The 16544-nt window shown below is 42.5% G+C and overlaps 1 protein-coding gene across 3 annotated transcripts in view; it reads left to right on the top strand.

Moving 5' to 3' along the window:
- Positions 1-1634: 1634 nt before the first annotated feature.
- The window catches only part of WDR47 (WD repeat domain 47), a 39577-nt gene continuing 24667 nt past the window's right edge, over positions 1635-16544 (top strand). The window contains exons 1-3 of one of the 3 annotated variants that reach the window (XM_081914828.1): positions 1635-1974; positions 13986-14152; positions 14782-14865. In XM_081914828.1, coding sequence (XP_081770954.1) covers positions 13995-14152; positions 14782-14865 — 242 coding nt within the window. In that variant the 5' untranslated portion in view covers positions 1635-1974; positions 13986-13994. Of the gene's footprint in view, positions 1975-13985; positions 14153-14781; positions 14866-16544 lie in introns of those variants that run through there. The other 2 variants (XM_081914829.1, XM_081914830.1) reach the window with 2 other exon arrangements.

Below are 16544 nucleotides of genomic sequence, written 5' to 3'. Positions count from 1 at the left end.
CGTCTCCTCCCCAGACCTTATTCCCAGTGTAATGTTGTTATTGTTAAATCCATTTGTCCTTTTTTTCTTTATTTTTTAAATTAAATTTTCACAATTACAACAAAAGCAACCTGACAAAAAGGAGAAACAACAGCAGAAAAATATACAAAAAACCCTTAACCACAATAAAAAACATAATCCTTATCCCATATCCCTTATAACCCACATTTTATTTACATTGTCAATTCACTTTCTCAAATCCCTCTTCTGAATTTCCTTGTATCTGCATTTAACAGCTTTCCAATATCATTCTTCCACAAAAATATTTCCAGCTCCTATCTAATTTATTCACTTTTCTTACTGTTCTAAATCCCAATTATTTAATTTAATCCTAATTTAATTTAATCCTAGACCTGTTTAGTACTTTCAAGTTATTTCTAATTTTTTTATATTACAATATTTATTCAAATATTCCTTAAATTTCCTCCAATCTTCTGGATATTTCTCTTCTTTCTGGTCGCAGATTCTTCCAGTCAGGTCAGCTAGATCCAGGAAATCCAACATCTTCATCTTCCATTCTTCCACCGTTGGAATTTCTTGAGACTTCCAATTTTTTGCTAACAGCAGTCTTGCTGCTGTGGTGGCATACAAAAATAGTTTTACATCTTTTTTGGGCAATTTCATTCCTATTATTCCAAGTAGAAAGGCCTCTGGTTTCTTAATAAATGTATTTTTCAACGTTTTTTTCAATTCATTATATATTTCCCCCCAGAAGTCTTGCACCTTGGGACATGTCCACCACATATGAAAGAACGTACCTTCTTTCTCTCTACATTTCCAACATATATTTTCAACCGTGTGGTATGTTAAATACATTTGCATACCACCCTTCACGCGGGGATCTTCACTCACCCCTTCTTCCATGGTGCGGGAGTGGGGGCGCGCGTCATTTTGTGCTTTTCCTCAGGTGCCAAAATGTGGGGCTGGCCCCTGTGGGGTAGCTGGCTAAACCCCTACAGACCCCCCTGCCTTGTATCAATTACTGCTTGTGCGAGTGGCCTGCCTTGAGTTCGCCTAGAATGTACACGTGTCTGGAAGAAAGACGTGGTGGCTAATCATGCCATTGGGAACGGCTAGTTTGTATGTGTGCATTTTGTTATTGTTTTTGGTGTTTTTATCTTGCATTGTTTATGTTGCGAACTGCCTTGAGATGTATGGATAAAGGGCAGTATCCCATTTTAATAATAACAATAACAATAATAGTAGTTTGACACTCTTAACGTTGAGGAAGAACAGCCTTTAAAACACCCACCCTAGGAATTACTGGGGCGGGAAGAGGATGCGAAGGAGACAAAAAAAACCCTAGGAATTACTGGGGCGGGAAGAGGATGCGAAGGAGACAAAAAAAACACCCTCCGTAAGATGCGATTAAGGGGGGGAAAAAACCCAAACAGATGCGAAGCAATCTTGCCGGAGGAGGAGGAGGAGAAGAGAAAATCCACACCCCGGATTCCCTCGCTCCTTATTGGCCCGCCTCCGCCGCTGCCACCCCCGATCCCCGCCGCGCCTCCCGCCCGCGCCGCTCCCCGACATGGGCTGGGCGAGCCATTCCTCCCGGAGGGACGCCGCCCCTGCGCCCGCCCGCCCGCCCCTTTTTCCCTGGCTCTCCCAGTCAGGCGGCTGCGCTGTCACCCCGCCCAGGCGCCGCGGGGCCCTGAGGAGCCGGCCTGCCGGGCACTGATTGGAGAAGCCGCTTGACAACCGCAGCCAGGGCACTGCCGCCGCCGCCACTACACAAGCCGGGCCGGGAAGGCGAGGAGCAGCTGGGCAGGCAGGCAGGCAGGCAGGGCCGCGTTGGCTGCTGGCGACGGGACCCTCTTCCCCTCCTTCCCTCCCTGCCACTACCCCGGTGGCGAGGCTCCGCTTGCCGCCATTTTGCGCGCCCCCGCCAGCCCCGGTCTCCCCTCGCCGCTTTGGGAGGGAGCCTCCCCTGAGGTGAGTCTCTGTCTCTTCCCTGAGGGATGGGCCCGACGGCTGCCCTGGCTTGGGTGGGTGGCGCCGCCTCCGCTGAGGGGGGAAAGAACCGGGTCGAAGGAGCGGGAGGGTGGGAAGGGATGCCCGGGGCCTGAGGGCAGGCCCCGAGTGAGTGCCCGTTCGGGGGCACCCCTTGGAGGCGTTGGCAGGGCAAGGGCTTGGCGCTGCTGGTGGTGGCGGCGGGAGGGGCGAAGCGACAGCCTCCCTTGGGCTGCTTTGGTGCTGAATGAGCGAAAGGACCATTTTCTTTACCCCCCCCCAACCCATCCTGCTTATTTGTCTCCCGTTGAGTCAGTGCATGCTTCATCGCCACGGCTGCCTCTCCTCGCACTCCGCCGGCCTCGCGAGGGGAAAGTGTATGCGTGTGCATTGCTGCTGAATTTTGTCCGTTGCCCATGGTTTTGTTGCATTTTGCTTCCCGTTCTCCGGCGAACGTCTCCTCCTCTCGTCCCCGCACCTCCTTCTTCTGCCTTTGTTATTGCAGCATTATTAGCAGGGCAAACCTCCCAGAACGGGTTAAGCACCTGCAAAGCTGCTCTCCCTAAGTAACCCAGATCTGTCCTGGGCACATAAGAGACATTGTTTGTTTGTTTGTCTGTGCTGTGCTTGGTGTGCTTGACAGGAGAGGATACCTGAAACAGGTTTGCAGTGTCACTGTCTGGAGGCAAAAAAAGAAAAAAAAGATGGGGTGTTTTTATAGCCTGTCTTACCTGCTCTGAGGTTTTTAATTGTGCGTTTTCCCGAGGAAGCATTCCAGTTTTGTGTCCTAAAGTCCCTGCTCCTGAGTAATTTCATTGCAAGGGATGGCCTTATTGTGTCACAGCACAGTAGCTTTTTCAGCGTGTTTTAGCAGGAAAAACTTGAGTGTCAAGTATCCAATTCCCTGTTACAATCCTTTGTTCACACAATTGAGCTGCAGTGAGGGAAGGGTGGGTTCCTGGATGCATGCATGCGCATGCTTCTTTTAGAATGTGTTTAGTTTAGTGACAATCCTGTGAGTGTACGAACGAAGGGTGACAGTTATTATGGATGCATTCTGAATAGAGGAATGCAAACTTGACAAAACATATTGGCAGCAGGCAGCTGCAGATGTTGCAGCAACTGTATACAATAGCTCGAGACAATAATGGAATACTTTGTTCTTTGAACAAAGAACAAATCAATTTGTTGACAACCTTAGTTTGAAGGATGCCATGAACATAATAATGAATGCCTGTGACTTTTCTGGAGTACCATGTGTCTGTGGTATATTCTGGTTTGGAGACCTGAATAGCAATAGGTCACACATGAGAAAGGCTAAATAAATATAATATGCTGACATAACTGTTATGCTAGTGACCCCTTCCTATTTCTGTATGGTAATCTTTTGACCATACATACAAAAGACCATACTGGTCTTTTGACCAGACGCGGGTGGCGCTGTGGGCTAAAGCCTCAGTGCCTAGGGCTTGCCGATCGAAAGGTCGGTGGTTCGAATCCCCGCAGCGGGGTGCGCTCCCGCTGCTCGGTCCCAGCGCCTGCCAACCTAGCAATTCGAAAGCACCCCCAGGTGCAAGTAGATAAATAGGGACCGCTTACTGGCGGGAAGGTAAACGGCGTTTCCGTGTGCTGCGCTGGCTCACCAGATGCAGCTTTGTCACACTGGCCACGTGACCCGGAAGTGTCTCCGGACAGCGCTGGCCCCTGGCCTCTTAAGTGAGATGGGCGCACAACCCCAGAGTCTGTCAAGACTGGCCCGTACGGGCAGGGGTACCTTTACCTTTTACCTAATCTTTTGAATAGCCTTTTCTCCTCTCCATCTCCTGATTAATTGCTGTGATTAGTATGTTTTATCACCTTCCATTCTTGCTTTGCTCATCTATTTAATTTGATAATCTTTTAGACAAATAATAGTTGGAGAATAAATTATAGCACGTGAAAACAAGAGAATGCAAAGCCATTTGACAACAAAAATTATTCATTTTGGTATAAATGGGGCAACATAGATCATGATAATTATTTTAGCTTACCACTCTGTAAAGGTGCAAAGGCTGTGGCTTTTCAGTGCCCCAGTCACAGATAACTTCTGCACTTGGCTATTCTTGAAGCCTCCTCATGTGTTTTCTCTTTCACAAATATTTTCACAAAATTTTGGTGCCAAATAAATTTTCTAGCAGCCGCTTGAAAGTAAGAACTAGAGAACCCAATGTAGGTGCCTGGCAAAAACATTCCTCTTCTCCCAGGCCTTTGGCTAATTATGCAATCTTTGGCCTATGAAGGACAGCATAGAAATTTTAATAATGATGATGATGATGAGAGTTTATGCTGCAGGCTCTTCCCACCCCACTTCTCCCATATAGGGTTTACTTGAAAGATGCCAGGCTGAAATCTATCTAGGAATCATAGCTAATATTCCCTTGAGGTTCCCCTCCTTGTAGTACTTCCAAAGAAACCTTTCTGTCCTCTTCAGTAATCTTGACACCAGGATCAGTTTTCGAGACACTGGATTTTTTCATCTACCTCCTGTCTGCACCACTGTTGCATTTTTATATCTTAGGTTCAATCCAAGCACTGTGGCACTACCAGAAAAGGTGTGCTAATTATGATAGAGCTACCATCTTCCTTTCATCCCTAGGAACATATAGTAATTTTGTACCACCGGACATGCATCCTTTTGGGCAGGCCAATAGAGTACAGCTATGGAGCAGGAGGATGTGAAGCATTTGCTCTTTATTTATTGAATGGAGGTTTTGGTTGTTGCAATTAGAAGCAATTGTTTTCCCTTAGTAAGCCAAAGAGTTGAAAAACAGTGGGTCACTGAGTCCTTTTGGTCTGTCGTGGCCTGGCTTGAGTAATATTGTTAAAGCACAATCCTGCTAAAACAAAGTAATTCTACTTCTCCTTTTATTTCAGTCGGAGAGTTTCCTTACCATAAAATGCATTTCCTTACCATAAAATAAAAAGGGGATAAAAGTGCTTGCTTTTGATTGGAATGCCTTATTTATATTATTATAAGAATGACTAGAATGGGTGTAGTGAAGAGCTGAAAAGCACTGGGATTTTCCCTTTAAGTACATATAGTTGTGTGGAATGTTTATTGTAAATCAGTGGTGGGAAACATGTGGCCCTCCAGATGTTGCAGCACTACAAGTCCCATCATCCTGGTGCTGCTCCATAGGTAAAGGTAAAGGTACCCCTGCCCGTACGGGCCAGTCTTGCCAGACTCTAGGGTTGTGCGTTCATCTCACTCTATAGGCCGGGAGCCAGCGCTGTCCGCAGACACTTCCGGGTCACATGGCCAGCGTGACAAGCTGCATCTGGCGAGCCAGCGCAGCACACGGAACGCCATATACCTTCCCGCTGGTAAGCGGTCCCTATTTATCTACTTGCACCTGGGGGTGCTTTCGAACTGCTAGGTTGGCAGGTGCTGGGACCGAACGACGGGAGCGCACCCCGCCACAGGGATTCGAACCGCCGACCATGCGATCGGCAAGTCCTAGGCGCTGAGGTTTTACCCACAGTGCCACCCGCGTCCCTATTTATATTATTATAAGAATGACTAGAATGGGTGCAGTGAAGAGTTGAAAAGCACTGGGATTTTCCCTTTAAGTACATATAGTTGTTTGGAATGTTTATTGTAAACCAGTGGTGGGGAACATGTGGCCCTCCAGATTTTGCAGCACTACAAATCCTATCATCCTGGTGCTGCTGGTTAGGGCTGATGTGAGTTGTCCTCCAACATAATTTGCAAGGCCACAGGTTCCCACCCCTGTAATAAACAGTGGATATGTGTTAGAATCACAAAAAGGGCACTTTTTATCCATATTCAAAGTTATTGACCCTCAAATATGCCTCTTACTGAACAATAAGTAATACATGGGAATAATGTAAATAAATCTAGGTACCTTTTAAAATTTAAATGCTGTCTTAATACCTAGTTGCCACAAATACTTATCCTTATCCTTTGATTAAAAGGCTGTTAGGAGAGGTTAAATATGGAATAATAAACCAGTGCCTTGGCCCCTAGGTGTCTGCCTGTCTTTGTGTGTTGCAGAAATTGTGCATTGTCAGGATGTGTTTTAAATAATAATAAATACTATGCCAAATGAATATTCAATTATTTGCATATTAATATATTTTATTTTTCTGTTGTATATTGAACTTCTGTTTACAATTACTTTAGATGCTACTGTGCTATTTTGGGAGATAAATCATTACACAATAGCAACTAATTTTACAAATTATGGGCTTGATGGACTGTCTCAAATTGAGGGTGACCTTAAGTACAGTTTGTTCCCTTTCTAAAGAAGATTGTAATTTCTTTATTAACACTTCCGTTTAACAATCAAAGAAATGAAAGGAACCAACAAGTGCTTCAGGCAGGCTTCAATACTAAACACACTAGAGATGGGAAGTACCACTGTGGTACATTCTTCTGACACATACATAGGATTGTACTGTTGCTTCAAGGCAGAATTACCTGACAACTTGTGTTCTGCAATATGATCGTGTTAAAGCCACATTGGATCACACAGTTCATCTAGCTTGCTGAATAAATAGTACGAAGAGAGCCAAGCCACAAGCTACAGCAGAGAGAAGAAACTTAGTATTAGATATGCTCCCAGTAATTTAGCTCTAAAGGCACTAAATTAGAATTAAAATATAATCTTAACATCTATAAAATACAGTTATTTGAGATTTAAGACAATGTTCAATTTATTACCTTAAAGCAGCCTTTAAGAAATAAATTGTTACTTGCGTACTAAGCCTTAAATCTTGTACTCACTTACCTGGAAGTAAGTCCCATCGAACTCTGTGGGATTTACTTCTAAAGCCCCATCTGCACTATGTATTTAAAGCAGAATTATTGATTGATTTATTGCATTTATACCCCATCTTTCCTCCAGCAAGCTCAAGGTGGCGTAAATAGTTCTTCTCCCCATTTGATCTTCACAACAACCCTGTGAGATAGGTTGAGCTGAGAGTGACTGGCCCAAGGTCACCCAGTGAGCTTTATGGCTGAGTGGAGATTTGAACCTTGGTTGTACAGGTCCTAGCCAGACATCCTAACCACTACATGACAGTGGCTTTCTATTATATCACTATATCACTTTAAACAGCTGTGGCTTCCCCAAAAGCATCATGGGAAGTGTAGTTGCTGAGAGGGTGCTGAGAGGGAGATCCCCTATTTTGCTCCCCAAGCTACAATTCCAGTGTGGTTTAACAATCAGTCCCTCTTCCCAGGAAACTCTTGCAACTGTAGTTCTGTGAGGGGAATTGGGGCCTCCTAACAGCTCTCAGCACCCTTAAACTTTAGTTCTCAGGCTGCTTTGCAGGAAAGCATAACTGTTCAAAGTGGTTAGCTGTTTAAAACTGTCTATACTACTTTAGTGCAGTATAGTGTAGTTGAGGTCTAAGTATACATGCATAAGATTGCACTGTAAATTTGGTAATGGCAAATAGTGAGAAGGTAGGAAGTTTTTCAGGTGGGAAAATCTCTCCACCTTTTCAGATGCTTATGGAAGGCCTGCAAGTGGGACCTGAGCACACCAGCATTCTCCTCACTTGTGATTTCCAGCAAGCTTTCCAGCAACTAGCCTTGATAGCCTTATCCTTCATAAATTTGTCCAATCCCCTTTTAAAGTCATCTAGTTTTGTGGACAAAGTGCAGCTGCAGAACAGAGGAGAGAAGTGGTTTCAAAAATAGGGTTGGGAAGGTGAAAAGGAGATTTAGTAGTTGCATAGGGTGGGAAGGGGAAGCTTTAGGGGGCTAATGTTGGGAAGTGCTGGTGGTGGGGTTGGACAGCAGAGCAAGCGTTGGGGCAGAGCCCTCCCAGCATGCATGCATCCATGTTTGATTATTGTCTTAATATTTTTAGCAATGTGCTCCTTGAATTTATTTTTCTTGTTGGTATCCCTTATGGTACGCGTGCATTTATTTTAGACCATTGTCTCATGCAATGATGGCAACGCTTGCTAGTCTACTTAGAAAAGGCTTAGTCAAGACTGCATGCAATGACAATTTAACTCTCACAGAGAAAGACACTACTGAAGCAAAGCCTTAGTTATTTCCATCTGTGTCAATTGGTTGTCATAGCTGTCCAATATAAGCTGTTATCTGGAGTAAGGATATATGACTTACATTTCTGTAAACAATATTGGAATGTCTGAGTGGTGATACGCTATGAAAGCTTTGCTTTTTCTACAAATAATTAAATCAGAATTGGAAGAAAACCTGCAAATTCAAAATGTATATTAAAAAGAAAGGGATTCTAAATCCTTCAGTCATTCTGAAGTATTAGCCTTGGATCACTTTGGTGACGTTGTGTGCCATATGTGCTGACTGCTTGTGGCATACTGAGGAGCTTGAGCTGCGTCTTTCAGATTTTCTGGATGGTGGTTTATCTCCCAATTTGATAAAATCGCCTTTGCATATGCCTTATAGTCCCTGATATGAATGTATTGATGAACCAGTATTTTTATTAATTTTAGAGATGTGAAGACCGGGGGGGGGGGGACTGGAAAAATGGGGGGAGGACAGGATTTTCTCTAATTTTTCTCTTGTTTATTCTGAGCCTATAAATCTCTAGTAACATTATAATTCCATTGACTAGTTACTTACAAAATGCTTCCACATATATAAGCTTATTTTCTTACTGGACTTACTTCTTTGGTAGAACTAAACTTTTTGTCTTGTTGCCCTGTGACTAAGCTGTAGGGTTCTTCACACTAGCATGTAAAATGAACATGAGAGACAGAACTTTCCAAATGAGGGGCAATGCCCCAATCCAACTTTAGTCATGTGTAAAAATGGTATTCACTCATAATTGTACTAGACTGTGGACGCACATCCAAATATGCATCTCATTGAAAATAAAGGAATATAGTACCTATAGGAGATGTCTGTGTTTGGGTGCACATTGGAAAGTACAGTTAATTTGAATGTGCATGTCCTGATCCAAAACATAATGTATGCGCAGAAGCCTGCTTCCTAACACAGTGGCGTAGCTTGGGGGGCATTGCCCTGGGTGCATTTTTTTGAGGGGGCACAACCAGGCACCCCCAATAGTTCTTTTATTGAGGGAAGCCATGCCTGGGCTGGCCTTTGGGGCTGGGGTGTGGGTGGCAGCAGCAGTTGCTCCACTCCCAAGTCAGGCTTGTTTTTCCTTTAGCATGCCAGGCATGTGGGGCTGCTGGGGTACTGTGGTAGGCTCCTTCTCCCTCTGCCCCCAGCATGCCCCATCCCCGAGTGCTTGTGCCCACCTGCCCTTGGTGCTATGGGCTCACACAACACCACTGTCCTAACGTTTATCTCCAGGATCATCTTATCTGGATCAGGGTACTGTAGTTTACTCTTTGTTACTTTTTTCTATCTTTATCCCAATTTTGATGCATGATAAAAACAATTGTGAGGCAAATACTAGGTCAATAAATGTTTGATATCTCCATCAGTATTAACATGACAAACATCCCAACTTCTGTTTTCCATCAAATTAAAAAAACTTGGTCACTAGTACAGGACTTTTAAATAAAAGCTGTTAGTTTTTCCTTACCACTTAAAGCACTCATTACCAGCTTCTAATTCAAGAATTGAAAGCTATGATAAACAAAAATGATTGTTCCTTCCAAGGGAATATGATTGTATGTTTAGGGCCAATTCACACTTCACTTTTCTGCTTGGCTTGTCCTATGATATACAGCTCATGGTTTGTCTGAGAGAGCTAAACCATGAACCTAAATTCAGATGACGCATAAAGACAAACCCACAAATCTCCTCCCCAAGAGGTGGCATGTGTGCTTGTTTGTGCTAAGCCATGGTCTTAGCATTACATGTAAACAGGAATGTTAATTCTCTGTTCCATATATAGCGAGGAGGATAACTTCTTAGACTGAGACTTCAATAGTAACATCTGATGCGCCTTACTTCTAGTGCTTAGGCAAAGCTGGAAGGAGCACTGCAGTGTAATCTCCACAACATGTGCTACCTATTTCAGCTTTTAAGCTCACAAGAAGCAGCACACACAGCAATGTTAGTGCTGCAGCAGTGCTCTTTGCATCCTATATCAGGGTGGGGTGGATTCTGAGGTCCCCCATCTTCCGAGGGTTTTTTTGACAGGTGACTTAAGTTCAATAGAAGGAATCGGGAGTGCACTTTTTATTCTTCCTTTGCAGCCTGGCTTGAATTAAAACCAGGGATGTGAATGATCTTTCCTAGGGAAATGTGGCTCTCTGCAAATGAAGATCATTTATTTGCATCCTTAACTTGAATTCGGAGTGTATTCCAAATTCTTTCTTTGCATAAAAAAATCAGTACTTTCTGAATTTGATGCCTTTTCTTTCACTGTGCTGACTTGCTGATGCAAATAATTTTTTGATGCTTGACCTTTCCTATGATGTTGGGCCAGAAAAGGTGGATGTGGTTTGCCCCAAATGGCCTGGTGAGCCAACATCTGAGTCCTGGCAGGCCTAATTAAGATGGATTGGAGGTTCCCACCACTGTCTTTTAGTTACTGTTATAGAACTGATGATTGAACCCTCCTTAAGGGAATTTAGAATATTGCCTTCTGCTAATTTCTAGTGAGCCTGTCTATAATAATCTTACACTGGGTGAAAGAGAAGAAAAGGTTTATGCATCTTTGATTGTTGGGTAGAAGAGGGAATTCCAGCAGATTGAGTTTGTAATGCAAGGTTGAGAAAAGCTGCACTTGCTGAAATTTCGTCTTCTATACAACTTAGGGAAGGTATCAGTGCCTGTTCTACTTACATATTGGGAAGTGTGTAAGACATCTAATTTGTAAAAAGGTTTCTGTTGACACTTCCATTAAAGCTGTTGCTTAGTGTAAATCTACCCCCCTGGCAACGTATTGTATATCATACAACTTGTATAAATATTTAATAAAATTACTAACACAGGAGGTATGTTATCTGTACTACTCTAAATTGTAAAATTGAAATCTTGGGATCCTGTTTCACATGAGATGTATTTGTAGTCTCCCAATCCTAAGAAACTAAACATGATTCCTGCAAATGAGGTTGTTAAATTACTGTATTTGATAAGTCATAGTCTCATTAAAAATACTACTAAAAAATATGGGATCTTTTGAGATGGAGGAGGGGAGCGATTTTAGAGGCTGTGATAAAATATTATATAGTTTTTGAGATGGGGGAGGGGAGCGATTTTAGAGGCTGTGATAAAATATGATATAGTTTTTGTACTTACGATTGTCAATCAGTTTAGTTCCTCTGAGGTTCCCATCTATAGAGAGAATATCTCCAAGGATCAAATGTCTGTCCCAAATGCTTAATGGGAACTGAAACAATTATGATGAAATGTGAGCAGCTGCCTTCAAGAGGGAAAGACATCTCACTTGCCCAGAGTCTTTGTGGTTTCTCCTCCAGATACACTGAGCAAAGAGTTGTTTTGTGTTCTGTGACTAACACCTTCTGTGGCCCAGCTGCTTCTTATTTTCTCTCTCCCTCTTTCCACCCCAACCCCCCATATATGTCAGCCAAGAGCATAGGCTCAGATTTATGGGTGTGTATGTCAATATGTGATTCTTCTTATTCTAGCCTTCTGTGTCTTAAAATCTGACTGCAGATTAGAGCCCGTCCTATTTAATGCAAAATCTCACTCCCTGGACAATTGATATTGTGTCTGGCGGGATCTTTTTGAGCTCACATTTGTTTCTGACAAAGACAGTGCATGCTAGACAGGTCATGAAATGCTGCAAAACTTAAAATGCAACACAAACGAGGAAATGAAATATAACTACAGTACTAGAATACAACTGACATACTAATTAACACATCCAGATTGACATTTGCACATCCCTACATCATTGGTCTCAATTGCAACTCTGCCTGTGAGTTCTTACAATTGGGATTCTGAAGTTCTGGGTGGGAGAAAGCAGTGCTGGAAACTCACATGTCTGTGACTAACAATGAATCATGGGAGTTGTCCTGGCACTGCAGAGCTGAAGGCAAGCACACTGTGACCCCAGTTTGCCACAGGATTAAAGACTGCTGAAGAAGCTACATTCCCTACTCTTCAGGTAGAACATAATGGAAGGAGGGAAGACCAGTAGGGAGTTTGTCAGGGTTGGGAAACTGCTGCAACTGCAGAATTAAAGAGAAATATACTCTGGCCCCATCCATCTGCTAGTAGAGAAGCAGCTTCTCCAGTACTTCCTTTCAGCTTACCCTTCAATCCCTTTTTTCTAGATCTGTCTTCAGCCTTAAGCAAAATGTACATGCTTCTTTTAATACAGTGCAATCCTTTCAAACATGAAGAATTATTTGTGATTACAAAGATTCAGTACTTGTATTGTATTGCTCAGTACCTATTAACAGTATGTTTGCTGGGCTAGATATGCTGTTTAAATGAGACCCTCACAACCATGGAAAGAATAATCAGGAAGACTATGAAGTAGAATAGTACAAATGCCAAGGATGAAATCTTCATGTCTGGCATACCATGAGCATTACCTCTCACTATCATTTTACAAACGCTGACTCTATGGAGTGATTCCTCCTTATGGACTATCTCTGTAGATTAAATACATAATAGTGACTTTTTATGAACACACTTGGGAATACTTCACACAAGACTCTTTTCCTACAGATATAATTTCCATGTAGGAAATCATGTTGTAAGTGACAAATGCACATGTTTATGTGTATGTGGAGTGGAAACTGACAACTAATCACCATTTTTATGTGACTTTATTTTGGGAAGAAGGAAAAACAGCAAGAAACCAGTTCTAAATTTCTATATATACAGAGGTTTAGGACGGTATTAAGTGCTGGGCAGAGGAACTTGTGAAACATTTATTCAAACAGAATTTTAAATAAGAGATTTGAAACCTTACCATTAGAACACAAATGACTAAGTTTCAAATACAGATTCATATACAGTTGGCAGATACAAACAGTTCATTAAGCAAATGGTAAATGAAAACAGTATGCATATTAATACTTGGCATACTAGTTTTTTTCCTGTCAAGTGGTAAGGAGATGTGTGGTCGAAATGGTCATTTTGTATTACTCAGTGTAAGATTTCAATCTGTATTCCATTCTTGAGACAAGTAACTGAGAAGCAGCTACAAATCTAAAAAAATGAATAAATACAGTGATTTTTACTCCTTCCTTTAACCTTCTGCAGGAACTTAAACAGAAAAAGTCTTGTACATAGTTTATCATAAAATAATATTCAAAAGAAAGTGAATGTTGCAGCAGCCACTGAAAATCCCCCCTTTCTCTTTTTTGTTTCATTTTGTTAGTGCATAATGCACAGATGGTATTATTGATAGTGCACATTTACTTGATCTTTGGATTTGATTTGGAGTATACGATAGGAAAGGCCAAATCACATGAAGTCTATATTAAGTAATGTTTTTGCCTGGATCTTAAATATAAATTTGCTAAAATAAAAATGTAGGCAGAAATACTCCATAGCACGCAAGTGGCACTTTGATAAAATGCAGGTAGCAGTTTGCAAGATTGTTACGTTATTCAATCATGCTGATAATTCATGGTAAAATTAACAATTTTTTTTGCTTAATAATATTAATAATTCTAAAGTAGATTACTGTTATGGGGTCCCGCCCCCCCCCCCAATGTAACCAACAAAATGTCCACTTTCTGAATAGTCAGATATTCTGCTTTAACGCATATTGAGTTTTTTTCTAAAGGAGCTGTTGTTCAAATGTTCTTTATGCTACTAAACGCTTGTAAACTGAAACATAGTTAAGTAAAACATAATCTGCCCTTGATATTCGTAGCCCTCTATATGAAGCTGAACTGCTAGCTGTACAATTGGGCCAAATTATTAGTGATGCTATATTGAGCTGAATCAACCTTAGTGGTTAAGCGTATTACCAAGCTGTAGCATGTTTCATGTAAACAAAGAAAAAAATGCATTTGACGATGTCTGTTTGCTAACAAGATGCAGGTCAATCCCCATTTTATATGTAGCTTTTTCTTCTTATTTCTAGTCTTTCACAATGACGGCAGAAGAGACGGTGAATGTAAAAGAAGCTGAAATAGTCAAGCTAATACTGGATTTTTTGAATTCAAGAAAACTTCATATCAGTATGTTGGCTCTGGAGAAAGAAAGTGGAGTAATTAATGGACTGTTCTCAGATGATATGCTTTTCTTAAGGTAAAAATAATTATCATAGTATTAAGGATACTGTTTAAACAAACCTCACATTTTTGTTGCTGTTGTTTAAACTCACGTCCATGCCTTTAAAATGCTTTGATCCATCTTGGGCTTTACAGTATCTTGACTGACTTGTTATCCATTTCTGTATGTGTACTGAATAAAATTTATCCATAACCCCTTTTAAGCACTTGGCTGCAAGACATGCCAAGTGTAATGCTATACCTATAAGTATCTGAAACATGCATAAATACATTATTAGATTATTGTCAGTTTACATTTTTAAGCCACCCAACTTTTACCAGATAATACTGTTCAGCACAAGGCAATACAAATTATATTGCATCCAGTTGTGACTTTTAGTCCTTTGATCCAGCGGACACCTCTGCTAACAGAAAGAGGAGGGTGACAATTTTGTGACTTCCTGTAAAAAGGTTTTACCTTTTTCTATTTAAATTAGTAAATAATCTTCTTAACTACTTTGTAAAGCATTGACTTTGTAAAGCTGATTGGTCAGCTGCTGTAGTTGAGGGAAGGGATGTTTTGGTTAGCTTAAAAACTAAATTGAAAGTCCAGCAGACTTCAATAGATCTCAAAATATCTCTCTTTCTCTCTCTCTCTCTTAAAAGACAGTTGATCCTTGATGGTCAGTGGGATGAGGTTCTTCAGTTCATCCAACCTTTGGAGTGCATGGACAAATTTGATAAGAAAAGGTAATTTTTCAATACCATGGCAATCCCATTTATGCAACACAACAATTAAACATGCACTCAGCCTTCATACAGTTTCAGAACTGTTGCAGTGTCTATATCTGCATTGCATTCTTCCTTACAAGCTTTTCTCAATTAACTCTATAAGAATAACACATTTTCATCACAGCTCTCACTAAAATTCCATTACACAAGTAGAAACAAAATAGCAGTGTTTGGATAAACTCTCATAGTTAGGATTTGGGATAACAAAGGAACAATGATGAGAGAACCTTTTTGGTGCAGTGGGCTAGATCCTTATTTATCCCTACCCGCATGGGCCAACTTTGACAGGTGAGCAGGAGAACCCACTTGTCAATTCACCTAATGCCATGATGATGATTGACAGCTGGCTTGGTTCACCCACCTGTCAAAGTCTGTTGCTCAGGGCTTCCTAGGCTTCCAACAGCCAGCTGGTTGTTAGGTGCTGGGGAACAGTAGCACAAGGGGCTTTGTATACTCAGCTTCAGATGCACTGAGTGCAGGCTTCAGCCCTGTTTTCTGCAGGCATCAGCTGTGCAGCCAAGCTCTCCTCCTCATGGGGAACTGAGTTGCACAGCTGATCTGGCAGGCTTGAATTCAGCTGATGGGCTGTGGATTCAACTCTGCTTTCTGCAGGGATAGGCTACATCATCAAGCTCCCCATGAATAACTCTGTTACACGACCAATCCAGCCACACCTCTGCCTGCCATATGCCTGTTGTCACATATGAAGGAAGACTTGACTTGAGGGAAACATGGGGCTGTCCCAACATGTCACTGGCCCATGGCACATGGGAGGCCACACTCTGGACTTTGTTTTCTCGACTGGGCAGGAACAGGGGGATTTGAAGGTGGGGGATATTGACATCAGTCCCTTGTCATGGTCAGATCACTTCCTGTTGAGATTTAGGCTGTCAGCACCTTTTCCCCTCCACAGAAGAAGGGAACCTATTAGGAAGGTCCGCCCTTGGAGGCTGATGGATCCAGTGGGATTCCAAATGACTCTGGGATGTTTTCTGGCTGAGATGACTGGTGCCCCTGTCAAAGCCCTGTCCGGCCTCTGGAACACCCAGATGGCTTGGGCTATTGACAGGATCACCCCTGAGTGCCCTCTCCCACTTCGTGGAGCCTGTTTGGCCCCTGGTATACTCCAGATCTTAGGGCGAGGAAACAAGCTGGGAGACGGCTTGAACACAAGTGGAGGAAAGATCTGAATGAATGCAACCGAACACTGATAAGGGCTCATTATCGAGCCTACCTAGTGGCAGTGAAGGTAGCAAAGAAGGCATATTTTGCTGACTCCATTGCATCCTCATTATGTCGCTCAGCAGAGCTTTTCCAGGTTGTATGGGGCCTTTTACAGGCTGGCCCAATGGAGGTGATAGATCCAACAGCAGCTCTCTGTGATTTGTTTGCAAAGCATTTTGAGGATAAAATCGCTTGCATCCACCCAGACCTTGACTCTGCTGTTATAGCAGATGAATCTCATGGGGTGTCCAGAGCACAGTCTGGTTCTGTTGTGTTGGATGAGTTTGTTGGTAAGGTCCGAGGATGTGAACAAGGTGCTCGGATCAGTCAGGGCAACCACTTGCGCTCTAGACCTTTGCTCCTCTTGGCTGATAAAAACCAGCAGGGAGGGAACAGCTGGCTGGGCCAGGGAT

The sequence above is a fragment of the Podarcis melisellensis genome (assembly GCF_964234715.1).
Source record: "Podarcis melisellensis genome assembly, chromosome: 6".
Lineage (NCBI taxonomy): Eukaryota > Metazoa > Chordata > Lepidosauria > Squamata > Lacertidae > Podarcis > Podarcis melisellensis.
This window is presented reverse-complemented; position numbering and strand designations above follow the sequence as displayed.